The 16,658-nt window shown below is 34.4% G+C and overlaps 1 protein-coding gene across 1 annotated transcript in view; it reads left to right on the top strand.

Moving 5' to 3' along the window:
* Positions 1–16,658, top strand: part of LOC144448820 (tetratricopeptide repeat protein 28-like) — an 85,198-nt gene that overhangs the window by 5,833 nt on the left and 62,707 nt on the right. Inside the window, exon 2 of the mRNA XM_078139124.1 lies at positions 15,371–15,685. Within this exon, the coding sequence (XP_077995250.1) occupies positions 15,371–15,685 (315 nt within the window). The remainder of the gene's footprint in view (positions 1–15,370; positions 15,686–16,658) is intronic.

The following is a 16,658-nucleotide window of genomic DNA, read 5'->3' as shown; positions in this document are numbered from 1 at the left end:
ATCTGGTAAAATTGTTGTCGTGTTGTGTTTTATTTCATTCAACTATTTTGGAACCCAGGGTGACATCTCTCTATCAGTGGTATTTCCCAAACACTTCAATGTATGTGTATGTTTGTATACTACATATTGTACATACATTTCACAGCTTCCTATCTAAGCTTTGATATTCGTTTGACCGTTTTCTTTCTGTCGAAAAAAAAAGGTCAAACAAATGTGAAACAAAATTTGAAGCATAAATCCAGTCTACTTTTTTTTTTAATTTCATGTTTGTACATATTAAAACAAGTTTATAGTAACCAGTTTTTCCATGGCATGGTCTTTCAGACTATGTCGAAGCATGGATCTACAATTTATTAAGTATTATTGAGATGGTCTAATGCTTGGCTTCCATGCCATTCTTTGCTGTGTAAGATAACCATGCATATACAACACACACAATATAAAAAAAACAACACTTATTTCAATAGCAAGCACTGACTACCCCCTTGTAGGACATTGGCATGTTTTAACTGGTCCACAATCAGTGTGTCAAAATTCACCTTTGTACAATGATGTAGGAACACTGTAGCGCATATTGATTAGTAGACTATCAAGCTCTACCTGTGTATAAAAGATACATAGATTTATGAGCTGTGTATGTCACCTTAACACCTTGTACAGTATAACATGGGTCCGCCATTGTTTGGGGCTCCACTAGTGTTTGTTGATGCAATGGGTGTGTTTGACTTTCAATGACACTGGCTCTGTTAGTTTTTTCATAGAAATAAATTGAGACGAGTCAGATTTTTAAATTCTGAAATCCTGATGGTAATAAAAATTTAAAAATTTAAATTCTGAAAAATGATGGAAATGAAATATTTTTCTGTCAAGTTGTTTAGTGCTGAAGTTTTTATAGATAGTAATGAGAGATTGAAGGCGTTGGCAGGTACTACTAAGCACTATTATTTGTTCCCTAGTCACACATCACGCCTTATTTTAATAGTACTATCGCCTATGAGCCAAAGATCCTTTTTCTCTCACAAAAATCCACATTCCATGACTCAAACATATAATATTCTATTTGTTTCTCTGTTGTAATATTGATTTCTTTTATGATAATGTTTAACATTTGCAGAAGAAAAGAAATTTGAATATGTGACCTAAATTTTGTTTGTAACCGGATACTGTAAAATGGTTGAATATTTTGCAGTGGCCCCTGTCACAACTTATGTTTGTCCAACCTTCCTTCCCAAAAGCAGAAAATGAAAAATGAGACCCGAAAATATTTTTAAATGATTTAACAAGCAAAAGTCAAACAGAAAATTAAAGATGAAGTTAGTAATGTTTCCTTTAGACGTATGTAGAATATTTTATCGATTTTCACCGGACCATGTTGAAAAAAAGTTTCACAAATGTTTGTATCCTTCCTCTAAATGTGTACTTTTTTGTTTTATGTTTTTGTGTTAACATTTGTTTATGCCAAATGAATAATTCAAAAACATATCAGTAGATATTTGGTTGAAAGGTAGTATTCATATGATTTTGATAGTATTACTAGGTAATTTTGGACATTTTGTTTCCACTTTGCCAAGTATGTCATAAAGGTTCCTAGATACAGTGACCCTTGAATCGGTCCAAGTATTTTACAGGGTAGGTGACACAGGTTATATTTACCCTATATTTACACTCTGTGACAAGTAACACAGCTACCACTGATTGTTTAGTGATAACTTAGAAGTACACAGTATGTTCAGGTACATGTACGTGAGAAACGTCATTTCACAAATATGCCCACCTCTTACGGTATATACACATCCCTATATCCCACAGTGAACTGTATGCGCGATTTTCATGTAGTGTTCTAAATTATACCACAGCCTTGTAATAATGGTAATATTTGCATGGGTCAACTGAATATATTTGTTTAAGAAATTCAACTAAATGATTTATTGCTGTGACCCACCTTGAAAGGGTTATCTTACAATTTAACACCTTTCAGACTGGAGTTGTGTATTTTGTTTTATAGCGGTTAGGAAGTAGGTCCAAGTAGGCTTGGTGTTGTTGTCAACAGGTACAGGTGGAACAAAATCTTGATGTTGTACAAATAACCAACGGTTTTTTACCAGTGTTCAGGAACAGATTTTTGTGGTATTTTTGGTACATACAACAGTATGAGTTGTGACAACACACATATAACTTTATTTGTAGTTGAAAAATAACTTAAGACATGTTGAAAAAATATTCAATCCTTCTCAAATTTTGTTTTTTGGTGTTAGCAAGTTGTTTTGATAATAATAGCCATTAATAATCAAAATGGATGTTTGTTCCTGTATTGGCATCATTCCATTTTTACAGCTACATGTATGTATAGAGTCATTTATAAATTTGATTTATAGATTTGATATCAGGTAAGATGAAGGTGATATGTTGCTACAAAATCGTGTTGATACAATAAGCAGTGTTGTATGTCTATGTTTATGTTGTTGTTGTTGTTGTTGTTGTTGTTGTTGTTGACAATTTGTAGTTAGATTGCACTCTTGAAAAAATAAACATTGAGGATTTACTGAAGGTATTCTGCCTGTATTTGCTAAATCAGTTTGAGTTTGTTGAGATTCAGTTTTAGAACTTCATACTGTCAAATTATACCAACTTAACGACAGAATTTTTGGATTATCAATAACAGTATTATTGATAATTATATGTATTTATTTCAATTTTCCATCCAAAAACATTTTGATAGCAATCTTGCTTTATGAGATAGTTTGTGTAAATACCCCAAAGTCTTTAGTCTTGTGTGTGTACAGATGTAACAGTTTCACTTATCCTAAGGGGGTGGTATGTTCAGATTGTATCGATCTGTTTGTAATTTGTAGATACTTTTGTCAATACAACATTAGTAAAGTGATACTCTGAATAGTGCTAGAACTGATGACATGATTTATGTGTTATAATTCACAGAAATCATCCCTCCCATCATTGATCAAAGTCATCTTTTCAGACTCCCTATCTTGGTCATTTTAAATCACCTTATTAACGTGCCATACATTCCATTTTGTTGGCAAACACTAACAAAAGTCAACCTTCAAAAAAGTGACACTTTTTTCACAAAATTGACAAGTTTTAGTTTATTTTTTCACGGTTTGTTATTTAATTGTTTATTCTTATGAGTCAGTACAAGGATAGTCCAAAAATAACATCTGAATTGACCAAATTCTGGACATTTTTGATGGAATAATTGTCTTTGTTGTGGGATTTTGTTTGGAGGTGTTTAACCATACAAACAAGTTGGTTGAATAGTTTCCATACATACAGACACTGACAGACATTAGAATACTAGGTATTTACCCTATACCATTGAAAAGACTTAGTACAAAAAAAAGCCGATAATAGCACACATCCGACTATAATTCTTCAGTTCAGGGGAAGAAAAGGAATTTGTAAATGGTTAAATTAAAAATCAGATGTAGGTAGGTACTAAGGTAGGAGCAGTTTTACCTGTCGTAAGGTGGCAGACAGAAATGCAAGTTTTGCTTGGGGCTGTCAGGAACTATTGAAAGATTCTTGAAAGTAGATGTGCAAAGAGTTTAAACTCTTGCTATTATTTGCGAACACTTCTTTTCACTACAGCAAAGTACTGTGGTGACGTGATTTTCATTTGTCATGTACGCTTGATTCTCCATACCAGTAATTCTTGTTGATTGATGATTCCAGTACAGGCTTTACTATAGTTCTACAGGGATTTATATTCTTCAGGATCTATGCTATGGTTCTTCCCATAGACAAAATTGGGGACTGTGCAGGAATTTGACCCAACAGTTTTTGGAGCAATATTAAAACAACAAAAAACCTGTTTCAGAGATTATGACTGTCTGTAATACATAAAGATTGAATGAAAAAATAACAAATCAAGCCCAACTGCTTTATGTATTTACTCTAATTTGATTGATGCATGGCCAGCACCAAAAGTGACTGACACTGTTCAAATCAAGTGTCTTTCAAGATAAAACAGTACATGTACATGCATACAAATGACTTTGAGTGCAGTTTTTTGAATTTTTCATTTGATCATTATTACAGACAATCTTCGAGCAATGTTTTCAGAATTCTTTGCTCTAAAAAATCTTCCCCATCAAACTGATGCACATTCCTCAGTTTTGTCTATGGGAAGAACTATAGTGGAGAGGACAAGGGCATCGTAGTCTAGACTATACATACAGTTTAGTGTATAAATCTACAGCCAGGTTTTCTGGTATAACAGTGGTAGTAGTAACTGTAAGGTAGAAGTGGATATCAGTACCTCTGGTATACCTGCTATCAGAACATCACTCAGGTACATGGTCAGAAGATTTCAAATAACAGTTTCAAATGTATCAAGTAGGTGTCAAATTGCTTGTAGTCATAGAAGTACATGTACACTCAAGCTGCCAGGCACTTGTAACCTTAGTTCTCAAATCCTCTCATTTATATGTACAAAGAGAGATTGGCCACCAGGCTACACACTCAAAAATGTGACTCTATAAAAAATTTATTCTTCCCTTACAAAACTACATGTATAGTGTTGGATTTTCTTTTTTTAATTTTTTTCCTAGTTTCGAGGAAATGTGTGTTATGATGAATTATACACAGTAGTATCCATACACACACACACACACACACACACACACACACACACACACACACACACACACACACACACACACATACACACAGATACCCAGGTCGTGGCATAAATACATGTTTGTGCTAAAAAAATAAATAAATAAATAAATAAATAAATACCAACTTCCACCTTTGGTACTTGTAACTATACATGTAGTTACATTTGTACATGCATGTTGCACCTTGCAGTGATTTCCACAAAATGGACAACAGATCTCTTGTTACTTGAACTGAAGTTTATTCTCAAAAATTAATTTAAAATATTTTCTCAGTTACACTGAATCATATATTTTGTTTGTGTAAAATGTTAAAATTCAACAATATTATTAGAAGGCTTGTTTTATAATAACTGATAATATAATTTTGTGACTGTTAATTAATGTTGGTCTGTTACGTTTGATATGATATCTAGTCAGCTGTTGGAAAATTGATTCAGGAAGAATTCTGCAGGCATATCCACCCAGTCACAGTACATGTTGTAGTTGCAGAAACTGTACTGGTAGTCAATACAGTGGTAAAGTGGGTCAGGTCTAGAATTGACAGAATATACCTGGATATTGATTATTGCGCTAATACTATATGCATATATTCCATGTGTGCTAGTGTTCCTTATCAATTATGCACATGAAAGTGCAGTATCATTTTACACATGTGTAAATTATATACTAACATCTACAGAAAGCAAGAATGTCAAAATCATGTCTTTTATGAGGATACCAAAGGACGAAAACAGCAGTAAATATGTATGATCCGTTAATGAGGGGAGGTGAAAGGTTGTAACCTTTGCAGGGTATAACCATGGTTTCATGTGTAGTGTAATGATGGTTGGTTCCAGGTCCTATGTATATAACAAAGATAATGTATTCTCAATAGGAGCAACCACCTGTTTTGATTTTTTTTCTTTAAATATCGGAGATTCACCTCAGCAGTGATTTTTATCCATATGGCTGTGTTATACAAGCTTGGCATTGCAAATCTATAAAGAATTGCTGTCCAAATTATAATCAAAACTATAAAAGTGATTATCAGTTACACTTGTAGACACAACATACTATGGCTATCTTGTGGTAGAGATAATGTGTATTTAGATATTAACCACAGTATTTACCTATAGACTAGACAATATACAAATACTTCTGTAGTATTACTGATAACTGAATGTATTACATTGTCGATGGGCCAATGTATTGGGCAGTTTGCTGTAGATCTTTCTAACAACATGGGAGTTTACCCATGGGAGCCATCATCAACACTTCACAATACTGCCAATGTGTTTCCAAAGAAATAAATTTGTGAAAGAAAGCTGGGAAAGAGGTGTGAAAAACACTTTGGAGACTCTCATCAAAATGGAATAAATATACATGAGGGGGTAAAACACAAAACTAGGCATAATTTCCTTGCATGCTTTTGGCTAACGTTTTCGTTGCTACTGTTATAAGTACAATTTGTGTGTCAGTGATTGAAACGTTTACTTTAAAAATGATTTGTTAGTCAGTGTTCGGTTAGTTGTGAAATTGCTATTAGACACCAATGTAAACACCATTTCCAAATGAAGCAAATAGTTGCTGTTGTGTGTATTGTTCGCTGGCTGTGTTCGAAATTCTGCCAGTGCACTAGTTGCATAATGGTGGAGTGTCTTCTGTCAGTTGGCTATAGTAACGTGTTCTTTGTATTTCTGATTGTTGAAGCATACAACAGGGGTAGGTAGATCCAGGTAGAAAAAATTAGCGGTATTCGTCCTGATTTGTGCAGATGTATGTTGGTGTTATCTGAGAATCTGATGAGAAATATAGTGTTGTGAGCTTATTTTGTGAGTGTTTGCCAAACTTTGAACCAGTCCAATGTCAATACTTTACTATAATCTTTTGTTATGTCCACAGCTAAAAATGTGAGAGCCATCTTGGTGGCAAAGACTCAGTACACATTTACAATATCAACATCATGAAATGCCCCAGTTTGCATTAAACCAGTGTTATTGCTTTAGGTTGCGAAACTCCAGTAACAGAAAGTGGGAACATAGTAAAACTGGCATAGTTTCAAATATAGTGTACCGTAATTTTGGTGGGGGACCGTGGTAAAATATCAGGGGAACTCAGGTATATTTTTACCTGTTTACCACCCTTAACAAAAACACTGAGTAACAGTCTAACCGAACTTTGTTAATTTTCTTTTCTCATTCAATATACAGTTGTTGTTCGTAGAGAAGTGTTGATAGTTCAGTCCCTGATGACATATGGGCCAAGATGGTCAAATTTAACCGTTTTATCTTTTGTCTCGGAGTACAAAAGAGTGGCCTAATCTTAAACTCCCAATAATAAGACATCGATTGTCTAATTAGCATACAGTAAGAAAGGCAGACGGCTTAAATTACATCGGTATTTAAAAGTGTCAATTTTCCATGTGGTGCACACACGTATTTGTGAAACACCAGGTTCAAATTTGGGAGTGTCTTTGGTAAGACCATCTTTTAGCCCTATCCAGTAGTACTTAAAAGGATTGTACGCTGCGAGGCTGTCTGAGGTATTTGGCCTCAGGCAGTCATATTATGTACCATCGTCAACAGCGTATTTAGCCAGCTATTGGCCAATTGTCCATTGAAATGCAAAGGCAAAATAAACCGTATCGAATGACACTCTCAATGTAGTTTGTGCAACAAAGTGAAGAATTTTGTCACCTGTGTAAAGCAAAGGCCAGACAGAAATTTGAACAACCAAATCTCACATTTCTAGGCGTCATAACAGAACGTGTTATACTGTAACAAACTGATTATAACATTAGCGACTGTAAGCCCAATTGTCTGTACTTCTGGAAGTCTTGGAATTATTTTCACTCGTGTTTCGATGTCAGTGTTTTCAAAGACTTTATTAACAGTGGCTCATTTCAGGGAGCGCCATGTTGTAAGGCTACAATGAATTCTGACAAAAGTCTGGTACGCTACATTTACCCTCGAAGGACACTCGACAGTGTAACATCTTTATTTTGCAAACCTTAGTGCTAGATACACGATATAAAACATCTTCAAACTAATCCCATATCTTTATTGCTGTGTAGGATTACCTGGATTAGATTATTGGATGTAAAAGTCAAGAGAAAGTGTTGATTATGAACAAAAGATGATTTGATTCTGATTTGAATTGTTCAGTGTTTACTTAACATGAAAATCTGATTAAATGAGAAATGACACCCCAATTAGCGCTGTCCACGAATTCAGGACATACATGTACACATACATGTTGTATGACACACTGATCACGTGCCTTTCACCAAAGTTGGACAGTGACCAAGTCATTTACAATCACTCTCAGACATTTTACACCATCGTAAAAAAAAAAAGTTTTCAAAAGAATTAATTAAATTCAACCTAAGATATCTTTGAGTCTCGCAAAAAAATGTTAGCGAAATCAGAATGAGTGATAGATAGCATTTTAATATAGTAGCCTCAAAAATAAAAATCTTAGACTTTTGCTGTTACATTAAAAAACTACTGTATGAAAATCTTAGACTTTCACTTTACTTTGCTCAAGAAAACACCAACCCAGTCTGAGTTACAACAAAGAAAAAGAATCGGGGATCATCCTACAAATATTGAAATAGAGATCCCATGGTATCAAAATTAAGGCATTTTAGAATCCACTATGGCTGCTGAATACTGTGATGACACTGTCATTAGAAAATGAAGAGTTCTCAAGTTATTTGAAAACAAGATTGTGAATCCAAAATTTCTTTTATTACATGTATTTCAGAAGACCAGGAACAAGCTAAGGCCAAAAAAAAAAAAAAAAAAAAAATTGTTTCTTGTCACGACATTCTGTCTAAAGTGGTGCAAGTGATGTTTTATTTTTACTTTTATTATTTTTTGATTCTCAACAAACCTGTCACTCAATTTACTATTTATGGCAGTTACTGTTCTTTTTATTCAGTACTTTAGAGCAAGTGTGTATGTGGAGCAGATGTCATTTGCTTGTTCACGATTGGGTCTGCAGTTGTCTTCACTGAAGTAGGGAGGGTTATTTTTTGTGTTTTCCCCGGATCTGCAGACTGCATGGGCTGGATAAACACACACACAAAAAAAGACCGACATGAGGGTATTTAAGTGATTCACGTGCTGACCAAAAACTTTTTTTTTTTTTGCCTAACATTCATATGGCCAAAGTTTTGAGAGATTTCAAGAACCCTGACAAGGACATTAGTTCCAAGGGTTCTACCTTTAATTAAAGTTTGATGGATTTACATGTAAATCTGTTCTGTTTTATAAAAGGTATTTTAACATCAACTACCTGTCCATGGACAATGTATGTTACATTTGTAGATAAAGCTCAATCAAAATTGTGACATGTATGTATATATCTTATACTTTGTTTGTACACTAATCCCATTCCGATCATATTTTAATTAAAAATGACTTTATGTATCAAGCTAATATGATACAGAAGTGTTTAGCATGGCAATGAGCATAATCTTTCCCATAGCATCACATACATAGGTAATTCTAGGTACCCTGGTAGTAGAATGCTGTGAAAATGTTACATGTAAATATTATTGCAGTGTACATGTACATGACTAACAAACCACATCATTCTATACAATAACAAGTTTTGTTAGTGATTATGTGTAGCTAGGTTAAGACCAGTATAAGATACTTTCCATATTTTATATTTAGAAGTTTCAAAAAGCTTTATGAAATATGGAAGCACTTCATTTATTTTTATTTTAAAAAATCAAAGTTAAGTTAAACACTTTCCCTTACTCCAAAATTAGCAGTAGCACAGGTACATGTACATTAGTCTAGTTTCTGATGACCATGTTCTGATTTACACTGTATATATCTTCATGTGTGTGAAGATAACGTAGTGTAAATCAGAACAGTCCTCAGGAACTAGACTAAGGCCATAAGGTGACATACATGTAGACTACTACCAAATAATCAGTAGTCTAGGTCATATACATGTAGCTACTAGTAAACATATCTAGACTACCAAATTAGCGGTAGTACAGGTCATGTAAACTACTAAACATTGTATATAGACTACCAAACTAGCAGTAGTCCAGGGCACATAAACTACTAAACATTGTACATGTATAGACTACCAAATTAGCAGTAGTCCAGGGCACATAGACTGCTAAACATTGTATCTAGACTACAAAATTAGCAGTAGTCCAGGGCACATAGACTACTAAACATAGTATCTAGACTACCAAATTAGCAGTAGTCCAGGACGCATAGACTACTAAATATTGTATCTAGACTACGAAATTAGCAGTAGTCCAGGGCACATAGACTACTAAACAGTGTATATAGACTACCAAATTAGCAATGGTACAGGGCACATAGACTACTAAACATTGTATCTAGACTACAAAATTAGCAGTAGTCCAGGGCACATAGACTACTAAACATTGTATCTAGACTACCAAATTAGCAGTAGCCCAGGACACATAGCCTACTAAATATTGTATATAGACGACCAAATTAGCAATGGTACAGGGCACATAGACTACTAAACATTGTGTCAAGCCTACCAAGTTATCAGTACTCCAGGGCACATACAAATGTAGATTACTAAACATTGTATCTAGACTACCAAATTAGCAGTAGCACAGCTAGGGTACATAGACTACTAAACATTGTATCTAGACTACTATACTTTAAGTATACATGTACATTGTATAGTTATAAGAAAGATGGTAGTCTGTTGGACCAGTGAAAATCACTAAAAAAAGTTGTTCAAGTAGATGAAATTATGAAACTGTTCACTTGGCTAAACCTACCACGTGTCAAAGTTAACTTTAAGTTCTCGCTAGTTTCAGATATATGTACATTTGTACTATCGTATACATGTACAGGTATACGTATGCATAATTGCCTGTATGCACTTAGCCACATTTCTGGGACTGTTAAAGACTCACATACCATCCCAGGATTGTGCTGATGCATTGATAACTTTCTATTGAGGCATAGTTATGCATGAAATTTTACATGAACACAAAGAACTCAGTGTCAAATACCCTCTCTCAAATCCACAAATCTTCAAGATCAAAACCTGGTTTAAGACTTCACTACAGACGAATGCGGGTACAAAATGCGTCCATTCTATGGTTTGTCGTCCCATGAGAATCCGCTGATTGTTAGTCGGTTTTTGATTGTTTGCATCTTGATTGTACTAAGTTAGTGTAAGATTTTAGTAAAGACCCAGTCTTTGAATGAAAAAAAAGAGAGAGTGGCCTTTGAATTTCAACTTGTGTACGCTACATTTGGTTTTATATGATGTGGAAAATCATGTCTCAACTGACAGGTATTATGTTTTGAAATTGGGTGCCGGTACACATGTACACTTAACTTGAATGGTCGGAATTTAAAATGCCAAAAAAACTTTGTTAAAAAAAGACTGACATTTTTTGCCATTACTACTATACTTTTAGAGCATTGTTCGTTGCTGTGGTTAATTTTAGGTTTGTCAGTTCTGTAATAAAGTGCAACTAAGCGTGGTTTAGTGCTAGAAAGGACAGCAGTCTGGCGCCAGCACATACTAACAATTGTTGTCATATAAACAATTGGTGTAGAATTAGCCGTATAGAATAAATGGGTTGAAAAGCCAAGAAGTCATGTTGGCTAGAGTTAAGGCCAGCTATATTCTTTACCCTTTATAATAAGGTGAACACCCAATACACATTTATTAATCTTATTGGGGGATTTCTATGACTCACCTTTGACCTGTCTTACCTTTGACCTGACTCTTTGGTTATTGAGAGATGTCACAGTTTGTGAAGTGTTATTTACCAGCATAAAAAGTGTTTGTACAGGCAGATGTGTTGTTCACTGTAGGATTAGAAAGCTGATACTATTAGGGGGTGAGATCAATAGTTCAATGTAGGATAAAAAACTAAATACTTTTACTTTGGGGTGGAGAGTTTTTTTTGGGGGGACCATTTCAGTTGTCATCCTACGAAAAACAATTTTACTTGTAATGGATGCTTTATACCCCTAAATACAAGTCATCAAATTGAGAAAATAGAAAAATTTGCACTATAATTAATAGTATAATAAAGTGCATGGCACTAAAATAAGGTAAAGTGTCAACAAAAAAAACTATTTTTTTCCTTACTACATACATTGTACTGCTTTATATTCATACCACTATACATTCTACAGTACAACATACTGAGTTGAAATTGAATGTGCTGTCTTAAACATTTTCAATTATGGCCAATTTAGTTAAAAGGAGGATGGGGGTCTGAGGCCAAACTAAAAGAATTTAGTTTTTATCCTAAATTGAACGTATTGATCTTGCACCTTATGTATGTCGACAGTAGTACATTTGACACTAGTATTGGTATTGTAATACATATACATATATATATATACGTAGTCCTGATGTCAATATACATGTATTATGTGTATATGAAATATTTTATCAATATTTAGAAATGGATGATGAATCTATAATAAACTCCAAAGCAGTTTTGTGGCACCATTGAAAAATAGTTATACTAAAGATTAGAGATTTTAAAATTCTAAATATTTTTTTATTTATTTATTTACATTTGATATATTTTTGTCATTGTACTTCTCAGGTTTGTATATACAATGGTGTTGATATGATTGGATTCATTCATTTGTTTACATCTCATTCTGTCAATCATATATCATTGTTACATTTATTATGAATTATTAACTACTTTGTTACAACAATTTTCTGTGCTATGTTTCATGAAGTATTTGCAGTGAGATAAGTACATGTAGGTAAAATCTACCTGAGTTCCATGTCATTTTACTGGGGTTTCCAACCATTATTGCAGTATAATATATCGAAAACTACATGTAAGCAGTCAGTAGTTGTACCAGATTTCCTCATTTCCATTGCCAGGGTTCCCATACCCATCCCTTTGCAAAAACACTGACTTAAGCAAACAAAAATAAGCAGTAATATTGAAAGACGTTTTTTTCTTTCGCCATTTTGACCGTAAGCACTTCTTGGTCTTTAGAGCTTACTCTAGCAGTGCTACTGGACGGACAGACAGACACACACACACACACACACCTGGCAGATGTGATGTAGAACATGGCCTTGGTCTTTTATGTATTGGTTTCAATGTTGCCACTTGATAAAATTGAGCTTTTGTGACTTGAAGTGACAGTTCAATTTAAATTGTACACCACACAGGGATTAGTATTGTTGACAAAATTGCTCCTAATGCTAACTTTGCAAGTGATTACCCAACGGTACTCTTAGAATCAAATTGTGTTCAATTGGTGGAAAAAATTGTCTTTGAGTCAGAGATTATATAGCATCGCTGAAATAATGAGAGTTTGGAAAGGAGACATGAAAAGGGGAAATTGACGCTGACGCTGGACAAAGCGTAGACTAATGTCGCGACTCTAGAGTTACGCAAATTAGAATATCACACGAGCCACATGCTTTGTATTGTAAACGTCATAGGTAGTTTCATAGATATCCAGTAATCATGAATATTTATACTGAAACCAATCATTCCTAGTATTGTATACATTAAGATTTTGCTGTGGTGAACATGATAAAGGTGAGCTGCAGTTTTGTATTATTTGACCGGTTGGTCAGTTGAATCTGAGTTGCGTACTTTGTCAATGTTTACAAAGAAGCACGTCCTGCTACTGTTACAAATGTGGTACCGTTCTTTAGAAAGACTGGGCTGTCATTGTTGGTTTTGACACTTTTCGGTATGCATGGACAACTCTCTGTCATGCATTGATTATGACCTCGAAGTCAATCAGTTTTATTAATCGAAAGGTTGCTAATAACTCACCCCGAAGAATTGAAGATGGCGCTGCATTTTAAGAACCTTTCCTGCAGTAATTCAATCATACCAAGTTAGCCTCAGTATACTACTCAAAACAGCATCCAAAACACATTACACTCGTTTGAAATTGACAAATGTTTCATTCACTATACGTCTAAACCTACATTTGTGTGTGTGTGTGTACAATAATGTAGCCATCATGTTTGTTTGTTTTTTGACATCTTTTACTCATCATGGCACTTAACATTTTACTACGACATTATAGACAGTCATTGTTCACGCTTTCCCTTTTACTGTCTAATAAAAAATGTTCGCTGTTTAGTTGTGGTTTTGATGTACCCTTCTAACACATACATTGAGGAAATCTACAAGTTTACATGTCAAACATTGACAGTTGCACCAACCACATTCTTTCTTCTATTGAGTGCTCCAGAACTCTCTCTATGTTTCTGTTGGTAACAAAAAAACACAATTAAATTTAAAAGACTTGGCAAGGCAATTGTAGCTACATGTATCAATGTTGATTACAAGAAGTGTCAGTTGGCGTTCTTTTTTGATGAACTTCTATAAAAAATTTACATGTGAAGTGAATTCATTGTGATGTGATGTGATGATCTGCTATTTTACGTAGAGCTAGGGAGTCAAATCATAGACCATGACAAATGAACAAATGTCTTGGGAGGTCAAAAATCGCTTCTGTTTGCTAATGCAATTATGTGGGTAGGAATTTTATATGTCTTTTATGAGATCGTTTCACATCATCAATCTACATATACATGTCTTGATGTAAACTTTCACGGAAATTGTCTTTCAATTGATATTTATTTTAATAATTACATACTAACACAACAACACTTTGTTAGCCAAAAACCATATTACAAATAGCCTTGAGAATCCAGACTCATCATTGGTTTTTCAACTCATTTATGGTAGATATCTAAATTTGAAAAGTCAACAAGTCCATAAGCTAATGTAGACCATCCCAAGTGTACCGGTATAGTGTACATGTATTTTTACTCAGTGTACATGTATTTGCCATTTTTGTAATGTTTATGACAAAAGAACATATCTTTGCGCAGTGTATATGTGATTATTAACAAGAAATGCATATGGAACTTGTGAGAGTCAGAATAAATAGCTGTAATTCGACGTTTCAAATAAAAGTTCTTTTTCAAGGTATTCAAAGGCAAGACATAATAGGTAAACACCTGATTATATCTGAATGTTATGGAATAGAACGACAACTGCCAAACATGATTATTATCATGTCTACATGTGTATGTTTATGACAAACATACATGTACATATTTTTGTGCTTTGATTTTTGTACAGTACAATGTACTATGTTTTGTCTGTAAACGGTGATGTGATATATACCACTACATGTACATTTGTTTATGACAAGAACAAACATGTAAACATTCTGTCTGTCAACTAGGTGTAGGGAGAATGTAAAATATGTAAGATAATGAAGAGGGATAAACATTAAAATTTATTGATGTGTTGCATGGGTGATTTTTTTTGTATGTAAATCTGAAAGAAAAAAAGAAAGAAAGGAGCCCACCACAGGAGTAACAGTTGAAATATCTGTGACCCTGAATACCACTAATCTGTAGACAATATAGTGTTGAGGTATAATTATAGATGTTGTATTACAGATAATAAAATAGAATTGTAATACCAAACAATAGTCTCAAGGATCGTCTTATTTATTTTGCAAACTGTACTTTTACCAATAATATTCATGGGGTGATGTCTAGAGTAACGGTTGTCACATCATATATGATTCTTACCACTGTGTAATCTATTGCAGTTTCCTTCTGTGTTAACACTACATGTAGGATACTGCTCAGTGGTGAGTCGCACTGGTGATTTACATGTATCAACAATTTTTACATTTTATTTTGACTATACAAAACTGTTATTGTTAAGGTTATTGTTCTTTTTTTTTTCGTAGGGTATGAGAGAAAGCCAAGATACCAGTAGCGAGACTGGTAGTCGGCACTCCAGCACTACAACTGAGGGAAACACTTCTATCAGTAATGAAGAGAAAAAAGCATTGTTTTTAGACAAAGTTAAACAGAGTAACGAAGCATGCCAGAATGGAGATTTCCAGAGAGCCATACGATTATACTCAGAAGCAATATCGTTGGATCCAACCAATCATGTTCTGTACAGCAATCGGTCTGCGGCGTACGTCAAGATGCAGCAATACGAGAAGGCCCTGCAGGATGCAGTCAAAGCAAAAGAGTTGAATCCAAAATGGACGAAGGTAGGACTGCAACCGTGTTAAGCAAAATACAAATTTGATTAGGGTTAGGGATTTTGGTTCTTGTCTCTGACTACTGGACTGATAGATAACGCTGAGAGCAAAATAGTTGGTATAACAAGGATCTATTATATCCGAATTATGTATGTTCAAATACATCATCTCGGTTACCTAGGCTCTCTCCGCTAGGGGCTCTGCCTACGAGACCACCCCAAACAAAAGTCTGGGGAAACGTTCCAATGACCCCTCGAAGGAAGTCACACAGTACATTTCTTCCAAGCATAAAAAATGGGCTTATGAGGCCTGTTTGTTGTCATTAATATATATCAGTTGCTTGAGAAGTGATAATCTGTAGCGAAGGTACCCAAATAGTTCAGCCTGCAATGTTGAACATGGAGTACTCCTCATGATGCACTGCTTCAGAGGCTATTTCCTGCATGGGCAAGTTGAAATCTCATTTCTCCAGACTGTCGTTTGAGCATCAGATACATTTTGTACTAATGACATTTACAACATGATCATAGTTTGAATGTCGTGCGTAAAATCTAACACACCTTTCTGGTTTTGAAAACGATGGTACATACCCTTGAATTTACATGCCATTGTTTCACCACAAGGCCTTAGTACAACTGTATATATAAAGAATCTTGATCTTTCTTCCACCCCACTGACTCTAAAGGTGATTGTAGACATTCACACACATTTATCAAGTTTGTCTTCATTTTTTCAACAATCATTCTCGGTCTAAAATAAATGAACACTGTCTGCTCACCTGTCAAAATATCCTGATAATGAAAATCCGAGAACAATAGTTACGATGCAGTTATACTGTATTTAAAAGGTGATCTAGAGATTTGCACAGAATGAAAACAAACAACAGATAGCAAATTACCTAGGTAGTAACAGTGAAACCAAGGACCTGTATTATTCAGTCTTTTGAATTTAGAATTTTTTATGAATTTTAACTTTTTTTTTC

This window comes from Glandiceps talaboti, chromosome 18 (assembly GCF_964340395.1).
Source record: "Glandiceps talaboti chromosome 18, keGlaTala1.1, whole genome shotgun sequence".
NCBI lineage: Eukaryota > Metazoa > Hemichordata > Enteropneusta > Spengelidae > Glandiceps > Glandiceps talaboti.
The sequence above is the reverse complement of the archived record's forward strand: the minus strand, read 5'-3'. Positions and strand labels throughout refer to the sequence as shown.